Source organism: Hyla sarda, chromosome 4 (genome assembly GCF_029499605.1).
Source record: "Hyla sarda isolate aHylSar1 chromosome 4, aHylSar1.hap1, whole genome shotgun sequence".
Taxonomy (NCBI): domain Eukaryota; kingdom Metazoa; phylum Chordata; class Amphibia; order Anura; family Hylidae; genus Hyla; species Hyla sarda.
In genome coordinates this window covers 92,257,985-92,270,272 of record NC_079192.1, presented here as the reverse complement: position 1 = coordinate 92,270,272, position 12,288 = coordinate 92,257,985, and the positions used below count along the sequence as shown (strand labels likewise).

At 45.8% G+C, this 12,288-nt stretch overlaps 1 protein-coding gene across 1 annotated transcript in view; it reads left to right on the top strand.

The window, feature by feature from the left end:
* Positions 1–12,288, top strand: part of MINAR1 (membrane integral NOTCH2 associated receptor 1) — an 83,496-nt gene that overhangs the window by 63,561 nt on the left and 7,647 nt on the right. Inside the window, exons 2-3 of the mRNA XM_056571557.1 lie at positions 2,756–4,908; positions 5,362–5,616. Of these exons, the coding sequence (XP_056427532.1) occupies positions 2,776–4,908; positions 5,362–5,616 (2,388 nt within the window). The 5' untranslated portion in view covers positions 2,756–2,775. The remainder of the gene's footprint in view (positions 1–2,755; positions 4,909–5,361; positions 5,617–12,288) is intronic.

Genomic DNA, 12,288 nt, shown 5'->3' with positions numbered 1-12,288 from the left:
TGCAACAGTACAACTCCCAGCATGCCTGGACAACCTTTGTCTTATCCCCTATTCATAGGATAGGGGAGAGGTACCTGATCACAATGGGTCCGAACATTGCGACCCCCCATGATCTCCGGAACGGGACCCCGGCTTTCACCACTAATGGTTGGAAGCTCCATTATTAAACTATCATCTTGTTCCCATAATTCTTCAGGAAGAGGGAAGGCTAACAACTAACTGTTGCTTGTTGCATGATCCCTGTTAAAGCACCAGAGTACCAGATCTCTGTATGACTTGGCTGAAGAGTAGGATTTAAGGTTTCTGAGGAGATAGGCTTTAAAAAGAATCTGTTACATGGTTTATGTTATGTAGCTAATCATAGTACCAGATAGAGGTTAAAAGCTCCTTCACAGGCATACCTTTAGATTAAAGGAGTACTCCAGCACTGCTTTTCCTTATCCTACTGTGCCGAGATGCATAAAAAAACCAAAAAAAAAAACACCTTCCTCCATTCCGCCACTATCGGTCTTGGGTCCTCTGGTCCGGTCATCTTCCTGCTTCCGTGTGCAAGGTTCATCACACTGCGGTCAGCGTATCGCCAGCCACAGGGTTGTCCTGCCTCGGCCAAGTGCAGTGTCATGCAACAGGCCCGGGCAGCAGGTAGAAGGCGGGGCCCAGGCTCCTTACATTACACTGCGCTCAGCCTGTCATCGGCCAAGACAGGACATTGCTGCGGCCGTCAATACGCTGACCGCAGTGTGACCATCCGTGAACACGGAAGCAGGAAGAAGAAGCAATGGGGGAGTGAGGGAAGGTGAGTTAAGTTTTTTTTTTTTTTTTTTTTTGCAGCCCGTGCACAATAGGATAAAGAAAAGCAGTGCTGGAGTACTCCTATAAGGCACTGCTGCTTGTGAGGTGATAAATTTGTGTTTTTTTCATATATGCAATTGAGTCACAAATGCCCACAGCAAAGAAGACTTACCTGGAGTATGACTTTGGTTCATGCATATTACCCTTATATATCAGGGGTACAGTGGTGATCCTAAGTGGCTAGCCAGCAGTGGTATGACTGGAATCCAGAGGTATACATCTGGCAAGACGCATTTCAGGAGCTAGGACTCCCTTTTTCAATTGCAGTATAAGCTTTTACTGCACTTGAAAAAAGGAGTGTTAGCTCCCGAAACACGTCTTGCCAAATGTACACCTGTTTTTTTTTAAATTTTTTATATGATGTGTCTTTAAAATGTGTTTATACTTTTAATCTTCAAGTCTGATCCGTGATGGTAGCGCCACAGTGCTTTCTTTCCTCTGAGAACAAACGTCTACAGGGCAGGGCCAGTTGCCTTGAAGGAGTACTCCAGTGGAAAACAAATTCTTTTTTTCATATCAACTGGTTCCAGAATATTAAACAGATTTGTAAATTAGTTGTGCAAAAAATAGCCCAAACCTCAAGGATAGTAGTTTAAAAAAAAAAAAAAAAAGTTAAAAAATATTTTCAAGACCGTGCTTCAATTAAACAGATATTTTATTAGATGTATAAGATTTTTATTGCTTATATTCCTCACACAGGGCCCTTGTGGGAGGAAAAATAAATGGCAAATATAACATAAAATATGCAGTGATAAAATCAATGTAAAAAATTGACCGTATAAAACATACAGTAAATTACTAAATTCAGCTACTGGACGTCCGGATACTAAACAGTCTGTATATGGTGAAATAATGTTGGTTGAATGTCCATAAAAGTTTTGTAAATTAAAATCTTAATCCTTCCAGTACTTATAAGCTGCTGTATACTACAGAGGAAGTTGAGTTGTTCTTTTCTCTCTGACCACAGTTCTCTCTGCTGACACTTCTGTCCGTGTCAGGAATAGTGAGGAGCAGCATTACCCATATTCAAATTTGTGATATTTTGCGAATATATAGATAAATATTCGTCCTATATTCGCGAATTTCGCGTATTTGTTATATTCGCATATGCGAATATTCGCATATTATTGTATTCGATGAAGAAAACAGTGAGGGAGTGGGCGACTTTACTATTGGTTGCTAGGGATGTTGTTGACAACTTCTGACAAGTGTATTTGCATAATTTTAGTTGGCCCACAAGTGAAAAGAAGGAATATGCGAATATGCGGAAAAAAGTGAATATTCGTAATTTCGAATTTATAGCGAATATATGTGCAATATTCGCGAATTTGCGATATTCACGATAATGAAATGCCAATATTTGCGCCCAACACTAGTCAGAAACTGTCCAGAGTAGGAGCAAATCCACATAGCAAATCTATCCTGCTCTGAACAGCTCCTGACATGGACAGAGGTGGCATCAGAGAGCACTGTGGTCAAACAGAAAAGAAAAACTCAACTTCCTCTGTAGTATACAGCAGCTAATAAGTATTGGAAGGATTGAGATTTTTTATTAGAAGTAATTTACAAATCTGTTGAACTTTCTGCCACCAGTTGATTTGAAAAAAATAGTTTTCCACCAGAGAACCCCTTTAAATTCCCATCATTTCCATCCACACAGGCTGTCAGTCAGTGCAGCCGGAGGATGAAATCAGCAAAAGGGGATGAAATTCTGGGCAATTAAATAGATCAGCCTTGCCCTTTGGGCACTTTCTGCTCATTTGCATACATGAAAAAGTACAAATTGTTCAGCTCACAAACAGAAGCTCTTAATCAGTTACATGGTGGGAAATCTGGTTGCCAATAGAATGATTTTGCATATTTGTTGTCTGGAATATCATTTTATTTGTTTTCTCCTTTGCAGGAATATAGATACTTGTCACCATGAGTGATTCCCAGGACCCGTCCTATCTTCTTGTGAAGATTTTAGAAGATTTAGACTCAAAACAGAATTCAGTCTCTTACCAAGACCTATGTAAATCTCTATGTTCCCGATATGAACTACCTGAACTTGCAAAGCTGCGCAGCCTCCTGTACTACACTGCTTGTCAAGATCCCAGCTTTCCTGCAAGTCTCTTCCGAGACAAGATGAGAAATGCAGCAGAAAATCAACAGTCCAAGAAAATCATAGCAGCTGCCGATATAGTCACTATATTTAACTTGATACAAATGAATGATGGAGCTGCCAAAGAAAAATTGCCCATTCAACAGCAGTCTCAACAGAAAGAGGGCATGGAATCTGACATGGATGTTTACAGTGGCAAAGAGAAAGCCCCTCATAAAGAAGCACAGAAACGAGATACCAGTCGGAGCTATTCCATCACCAGGTCCTCCAGCTGCCACAAAGAAGAGTGTGAAGGATGTCATACATTTCTTCCTGAGCCAAATTTCCTCCTAGGAGTTAAGAAAGAGGGAAATGAGCGCGCGGCTTCTATGGAAAGATTGCAAGCTTTGGACTCGTATCCAATGGTAACACCGCAATCCTGTGAAATGCAAAGCACCTATTTCCCCAGTCAGCCATTATCTGAGCCGGAATCACTGCCACCTACACCAAGTGAAGAGCCTTTCAGACTTCCAGCTTCTTCTGGGCAGAGAAGAAATGTTTTTAAGGATGATTTCCATAACTTATTCAGAACGTCACCGAATGTCACAATGAAAAAGAATGAAGGGAAAATAAGCCCCAAGACAGTTTTTTTCAATCACAGTTTCGAGATGCCATACAGCTCTCACTATCTTAACACAGCATACTCCTCTTCTGAGGACTTTCGAAGGGCAAAGCATGAAAGCTTAGATGATCTTCAGGCCTCCACATACTTTGGTCCAACAACTGGTTCAGGATTACAAGATCAAAAAAGGTTTATTACCAAGCCCAAACACCTTATAGGAAAGCCTGTAAAAAGCTGGAGTTTAAACACTGAAGAGGTACCAGATTTTGAACGCTCATTTTTTAATAGGAAAGAGGAAGCTATGTGCTACCCAACCACTAGTTTACAGACAACAAATTTTGTTACAGTACCAGAAAGACATCATTCTTACTTACCAGATCTAGCACTAAAAAATAATGGAAAGAAATTTTGTGAGCCCCAAGATGTTGAGAAACAAGAGGCATTAAGGAGATTCAGAGACAAGGGCACAAAAACTCCATCCTGTCAATTCAGTGTAGAGAAGTCTGAAAGCGTTGGTACACAGACAGAACAAATTGATGCAAAGAAAGGAAAGGAATCAAACATCCCCTCCAACTGCAGCCGCTATATAGAAGGCAGGGCTCGTAACCAGTCAGAAGCGGACTCTGAAATCATTAGTGATGACATAAGTGACATATTCAGATTCCTGGACGATATGAGTCTTTGTGGATCTTCTGGCATTCCTCAATCCTCATGCTACAATAGCTGTGGTTCCTTAGCTCAACTTCCAAGAGCTGACATTGAAAGTTCTCCAGAACATGCTTCAGGTAGAGCTAACAAAATACCAACCAAGGGCCCACGGAGTGAGACTATGGAAGAAGAAGAACTGAAAAGTAGTGTCAGAAAGTTAGTCAGAAGAATTGGAGAGATAGAGAAGAAGTTAGAGTCGCTTTCTGGTGTGCGTGATGAGGTATCCCAAGTGTTGGCCAAGCTAAATAAGTTAGATGAAAGAATACAGCCCCCAGAGAAAGCAAAGTTAGAGACTGAAAGTCAGCCTCATAGTGATGTCATTTCCAGTACAAGAGCTTCGCCAAGTTCATTCCAAGATCAAAATTCATCCCACAATGGGAACACGGACAAGTCTGACTGCTGTTGTCCAGACATTACTAATGCTACCACGGAAAGTCTCAGAGTCAAAGCCATGAAAAAAAATCTTTTCTCACAAAGGTCTGTCCGTTCATTAACTGAAGATATTACTACCAGTGAGTCTAAGCCGGGAAATTCCCAGCATGAATGTCGACCTTGGGGATTTCCCAAACAATCCAGCGTATCGGAGGAAGAAAAGAAGGATAAAGGAGGATCAAGTAGAGACTGGCACCGCAAATCGAAAGAGGTAAAAGAACCAATCTATATATATAAAACTCAACGGGGGATATTTATCAAAGTTGTCTATGTCCCGCATCAATATAGACCAAACTACAGAGGGTTAGGCCGGTCTATTGTGCACCTAATTTATCAAATGGCGCACGGCTCTTGATAAATTCTGTGCACAGACTGCATGATCTATGCTTTAGTCTATATTTAAACCTGCTCCAACATGGTCTGACATTGGTTTTGGGATATGACAACAATATATGAGGACGGCATATGAAGTCAAAAGCTTCCTCCTTTGTTTATTTTCCTCCCCAACAAGGATTAGGAAGGAAAAACCGGGCAACGCTGGGTATTCAGCTAGTAAATAATAAAAAACTTCAGAATGTAATCTTATGGGCTTTTTTTGTTTTTTAAGCAAAAGATACAGTATAAATATTTCTACATTGTACCTTTATTGTGTCATTTGTATCAGGTGGATCGCCAGCATGAAATACCTCATTTGCACAGGATGCCAAAGCCAGGCAGGGACTCATATATTGTGGAACAAGTGTTTAGTCCTCATCCTTATCCATCATCTCTGAAGTCCCACATGAAAGGCAACCCCATTTACACAGACATGCATCTAACAGAAATGTCAGAGATAAAACGAACCCAACCATCATGGACTATAGAAGAATGTGCACACAACTCAGGAGAAAAGGGGCGTCTGACAGCACTGGATATCCAGGTAAATTGTAATACATACACTTTTCTCATGTATACTAAATGCGAGAATCACTGGACTATTGTTTGCTATGGAAGGGGTTCAAGTTTTATGTAAACAAACCTGAATCATTTTATCATAAAATAAAATGTGGCAATTTTTTAATATATTTTATGTTTCAGATGTGTACGATTTCCAATATCTCTGTTTGCTGTCAAATAATATCTGTGCTTATATCAAGATAAAGAAAACCTTTTATCATCTAGTTTCGATCACAACTCCAAGTGTGCTACATTTTATTTAGTCTATGCAATCCACTGCCTGCACAAATCTTTCTCTTCTTTATAGTTACTCCTCCATCAAATTAAGGTAGGTAAAATGTATCATCCTGGAATCTAGGCTATTAAGCTAACAAAGTTACCTATTACCTACACTAGATACAATGAAGCAAACTTTTAGCTATAAGGCTAGGTTCTCATATGTCTAGTGATCCGGAGTCACCCAGATGGGAGCAACAAGAATACTCTTTGGCCCTTCATAGGTTATAATGAGGCTAAGTGCCAGACTAAAGGCCATGAAACTGCACCTATCGACTCAAAAGATTGAAAAATGCTGAATGTAATGTTTTGAATTAGACCATACTATGGTAGGTAGAGATGAGCGAATTTTTGAAAAATTTGATTCAGACGATTTGCAGAATTTTCCGAAGAAATTCGATTCTATCCGAATTTAATCACGGCAAATCGTTATTAAAAACGGCTATTTCTGGGCTATAGAGAGCCTCAATAGGGGTGTAGAGCACTTTGCCTTGTCCTAACACACATACTGTTATTTAGTATGGCATGCAGATTACAGGCGTCGCAATTAGAATCACTGCCGCACAGCGGCACAATGACAGAGCCTGGTAATTGGAATGAGCAGACTTTAAATCCTTTTTTGAGGACCCATTGGAGGGCAAGTCTGGTGCCAGCCAGCAGCCGCAGTAATTCCAGCTCCAATAGTGTATAGTTGCTGCAGTGAAAAAGCTCGTACTTGTATCTTAAAATCGAGCTGGCGGTCCGCCGTGAGGCCAGCTACCGCCTGTCCCAGCCCCTGCCTCTCAGCAAACTGCCCCATGCTCATGACTGATTATCCACCTGAAAGGGGAGGGACTGCAACACCATGTGCCCTTGGATGAGTGGGCGCATACTGCTATAAGTTGCTGCAGTGAAAAAGGTCGTTCTTGTATCCTAAAATCAAGCTGACGGTCTGCCACGATGCCAGGTTCCAGCTGTCCCAACCCATCCTCCCCTTCGAAGCATTTACTTTAAAAAAAATACTGTCAAACTACAAGATCAACATAACAAGGAGATCAAATTGCGGCACAATGACAGAGCCTAGAGATGGCAGCAGTATGAGGAGACCATATGGCGGCACAATGACACAGTCTGGAGGTGGCGGCAGCTTATGTAGGCTGCAGAGCGGCACAATTTTAGAGTAGTGTGTCAGTTTGTTGTTACTGGGTAAATCCTGCCAGTATGAAATGCTTGTTAAAAAAATATCAAACCATGCACATGTAAGTAAACACGGCTGGTACTGCGAAACTGCGTATGAAACTCAGTTGTGGTTTAATGTTTCGCTTCAACCTGTTTCTTTGGATTCTTGTTGTCACGATTTGGCTTGCTGGTAGTGGATCCTCTGTGTCAGCGAGGGATTGGCGTGGACCGTGCTGGTGGACCGGTTCTAAGAGGCTACTGGTGTTCACCAGAGCCCGCCGCAAAGCGGGATGGTCTTGCTGCGGCAGTAGCAACCAGGTCGTATCCACTAGCAACGGCTCAACCTCACTGACTGCTGAGAAGGCGTGGTACAGAAGGACTAGGCAGAGGCAAGGTCAGACGTAGCAGAAGGTCGGGGCAGGCGGCAAGGTTCGTAGTCAAGATGGATAGCAAAAGTTCAGGTAACACAGGCTTGGACAACACTAAACGCTTTCACTGGCACAAGGCAACAAGATCCGGCAAGGGAGTGCAGGGGCATTGAGCAGATATAGTCTGGGAGCAGATGGAAGCCAATTAAGCTAATTGGACCAGGCACCAATCATTGGTGCACTGGCCCTTTAAGTCTCAGAGAGCTGGCGCGCACGCGCCCTAGAGAGCGGAGCCGCGCGCGCCAGCACATGACAGCAGGGGACCGGGACGGGTAAGTGACCTGGGATGCGAATCGCGAGCGGGCGCGTCCCGCTGTGCGAATCGCATCCCCGACGGCCATGTCAGTGCAGCGCTCCCGGTCAGCGGGACTGACCGGGGCGCTGCAGGGAGAGAGACACCGTGAGCGCTCCGGGGAGGAGCGGGGACCCGGAGCGCTAGGCGTAACAGTACCCCCCCCCTTAGGTCTCCCCCTTTTTTTGTCCGACAAGTGCTCTAACTGGGACGAGGACACCGGGAGTGAATGGAGGGTTTCCTCAAAGGCAGGGAGTACAGCAGGAGTGGGAATGGGGAGGGAGGGCAGAGGGCGAAGCTTGGCACGGGGCAGGGTGACACAAGGACGGGGCCATGAGGAGGCACAGAGGCTTGCCTGACGGGACTGGGAGGGGGGGAGAGGCACTTCCTATGGCAGGCAGAGTCCCAGTTCTTGATCTCCCCGGTGGTCCAGTCAAGGGTGGGAGAATGAAGCCGGAGCCATGGCAGACCGAGGAGGACCTCAGAGGTACAGTTGGGAAGGACGAATAACTCAATCCTTTCGTGGTGGGGTCCAATGCACATTAAGAGGGGTTTTGTGCGGTAACGCACGGTGCAATCCAATCTGACTCCGTTGACCGCGGAAATGTAGAGCGGCTTGACGAGACGGGTCACCGGGATGCAGAATTTATTCACCAAGAAATGCTCGGTACTGGCACAGTACAGACAAAGATTTTCTTCCCTACGGCGATTCCTCTCTTCCTGGGTCAGGCGAGACCGATCCACTTGCATGGCCTCCTCGGCGGGAGGCCCAGGCGAAGACTGCAAAGGATGCTGTGGGAGAGGTGCCCAGAGATCTAAGTCTTTTTCCTGGCGGAGCTCCTGATGTCTCTCAGAAAAACGCATGTCAATGCGGGTGGCCAAATGGATAAGTTCTTGCAGGTTGGCAGGAATCTCTCGTGCGGCCAGCACATCCTTGATGTTACTGGATAGGCCTTTTTTAAAGGTCGCGCAGAGAGCCTCATTATTCCATGATAATTCAGAAGCAAGAGTACGAAATTGGATGGTGTACTCGCCCACTGAAGAATTACCCTGGACCAGGTTCAGCAGGGCAGTCTCGGCAGAAGAAGCTCGGGCTGGTTCCTCGAAGACACTCCGGACTTCAGCGAAGAAGGACTGGACTGTGGCTGTGGCAGGATCATTGCGGTCCCAGAGCGGTGTGGCCCAAGACAAGGCCTTTCCTGAAAGAAGGCTCACTACGAACGCCACCTTAGACCGTTCTGTAGGAAACAAGTCCGACAACATCTCCATATGCAGGGAACATTGAGACAAAAATCCACGGCAGAGTCTAGAGTCGCCATCAAATTTGTCCGGCAGGGACAAGCGGAGGCTAGGAGCGGCCACTCGCTGCGGAGAAGGTGCAGGAGCTGGCGGAGGAGATGGTTGCTGCTGTAGCAGAGGCAGAAGTTGCTGTAACGTGGCGGTCAACTGCGACAGCTGCTGTCCTTGTTGGGCAATTTGCTGCGATTGCTGAGCGACCACCGTGGTAAGGTCAGCGAGACTTGGCAGCGGCACCTCAGCGGGATCCATGGCCGGATCTACTGTCACGATTCGGCTTGCTGGTAGTGGATCCTCTGTGTCAGCGAGGGATTGGCGTGGACCGTGCTGGTGGACCGGTTCTAAGAGGCTACTGGTGTTCACCAGAGCCCGCCGCAAAGCGTGATGGTCTTGCTGCGGCAGTAGCAACCAGGTCGTATCCACTAGCAACGGCTCAACCTCGCTGACTGCTGAGAAGGCGTGGTACAGAAGGACTAGGCAGAGGCAAGGTCAGACGTAGCAGAAGGTCGGGGCAGGCGGCAAGGTTCGTAGTCAAGATGGATAGCAAAAGTTCAGGTAACACAGGCTTGGACAACACTAAACGCTTTCACTGGCACAAGGCAACAAGATCCGGCAAGGGAGTGCAGGGGCAGTGAGCAGATATAGTCTGGGAACAGATGGAAGCCAATTAAGCTAATTGGGCCAGGCACCAATCATTGGTGCACTGGCCCTTTAAGTCTCAGAGAGCTGGCGCGCGCGCGCCCTAGAGAGCGGAGCCGCGCGCGCCAGCACATGACAGCAGGGGACCGGGACGGGTAAGTGACCTGGGATGCGACTCGCGAGCGGGCGCGTCCTGCTGTGCGAATCGCATCCCCGACGGCCATGTCAGTGCAGCGCTCCCGGTCAGCGGGACTGACCGGGGCGCTGCAGGGAGAGAGACGCCGTGAGCGCTCCGGGGAGGAGCGGGGACCCGGAGCGCTAGGCGTAACACTTGTGGTAATTCCAGAGATAACATATGAGGACTAGCGATGATCGGATTTTATTAAAAATTTAATTTGCCCCATTAGCAGAATTTTCTGAAAAATTTTGTTCGATAGAAATTTATTTGGGTCGAATAGCTATAAAAAACTGACATGAGCCAGTGGAGACCAAATGGGGCAGAATGACACAGCCTGGAGGTGGCAGAAGAAGTCACAGTAATTCCAGCTCCAATAGTGTATAATTACTACTGCAAGATCAATATAATAAGGATATGACATGGCGGTACAATGACAAAGCCTAGAGGTGGCAGCAGCAGTCTCGGTAATTCCAGCTCCAATAGTGTATAATTACCTCTACAAGATCAATATAACAAGGATATCACATGGCGGCACAATGACAGAGTCTAGATGTGGCAGCAGCCTGACGAGACCATAGAGCCTAACAATTGAAAAGATTAAAGATATTTTTTTAAATGTAAATTGTAGATTTTAAATAGAAGAAGAACATAAAAATTTTAATTTAATATGCCAGCAGCATGAAGAGACCACATGGCAGAATGACAAAGCCTGGAGGTGGCGGAAGCATGAGGAGACCATATAGTGGCTGAATGACACAGACTGGAGGTGGCGGAAGCATGAAGAGACCATAAAGTGGCTGAATGACACAGCCTGGAGGTGGGGGAAGCATGAGGAGACCATATAGTGGCTGAATGACACAGCCTGGAAATGGTAGCAACAAGAAGAGAACATATGGTGGCAGAATGACACAGCCTGGAGGTGGCATCAGCATGAGTAGAACATATGGTGGCAGAATAACAGAGCCTGGAGGTGGCGGCAGAATGAGTAGACCACATAGTGGCAGAATGACATAGCCTGGAGGTGGCATCAGCAGCATCAGGAGCCCTGAAAGTGACCCGGTGACCGTGAGTGGGGTGGTGGGTGGCAATACCAGTACCCGGTGATGAAGGTGGGTGAAAGAAGGAGCACTTGGCATCAGATGTGTTGCATCAGGTGGGTGGCAGGATCAGAATAGTAGCTGAACCAGGTAGGCAGAAGCAAACTGTATCTTTTGTCAAAGTGTTGGTGTGCACAAGTAAGTACTGAGGATATGCAATATCTTATTATCCTATTATTCTTAGGATAAAATATATGGACCCCAACATTTTTTGAAATTAAACAAAATGAAAGGTGTGCAAAAAACACCATGTGCCACCTACACCATCAAGTATTGATGTGAAACAAAGACCTCTAAAAGGTGGAAGGGAACAACGTATGGTCCATTGTAACAGGTGGAGGTAAAAACTTCCCCTACAAGGCCCTACTCTCTCCCTATTAATTCCCTTCTTTCCGAATGTTACTCGCCCTAAAAAGGGTGGCCCCACACAGGAATCTCTCCCTATTTCCACCTAAAAACACTGCCATTTCCTAGGTTTTTTTGTTGGAAATAGGGAGAGGTTCCTGTGTGGGGCTGCCCTTTTTAGAACGAGTAACACTTGCCTCCAAAAGGTGGAAGGGAACAACGTATGGTCCATTGTAACAGGTGGGGTAAAAACTTCCCCTGTAAGGCCCTACTCTCGCCCTATTAATTCCCTTCTTGGCAAGTGTTACTTGCCCTAAAAAGGGCAGCCCCACACAGGAACCGCTCCCTATTTCCACCTAAAAACCCTGGGAAATGGTATTTTTAGGTGCAAATAGGAAGAGGTTCCTGTGTGGGACTGCCCTTTTTAGGGCAAGTAACACTTGCCAAGAAGGGAATTAATAGGGCGAGAGTAGGGCCTTAAAGGGGAAGTTTTTACCCCCACCTGTTACAATGGACCATACATTGTTTCCTTCTGTCTTTTAGAGGTCTTTGTATCACATCAATACTTGGTGGTGTAGGTGCTAGTTGCGGCCACAAATCCAGTTTGGCTGCCCAGAAGTCCAGCGGATCTTCAAAGTGTGTTGGCAGGGTCATGTCAAGGTATGCCACCACCTGCTTGTTCAGGTCCTGCTCAAGATCAACCTGCTGCTGATGAGTTGCTTCACTATGCAGGTGAAGAAAGCTACTTATCAGCGACTGTAGACTCAGGCTGCTGCTGATGGAACTGGTACTGCGGCGCAGATAGGCATTGGCCAACTCACTACGTAGGATGTCTCTGTAGTAGGTCAGTTTGTCCTCCCTCTCAGTGGGTATAAAAAAGGCCCCCATTTTTTGCCGGTAGCGAGGGTCCAACAAGGTGGAGAGCCAGAAGTCATCCTGCTGCCGA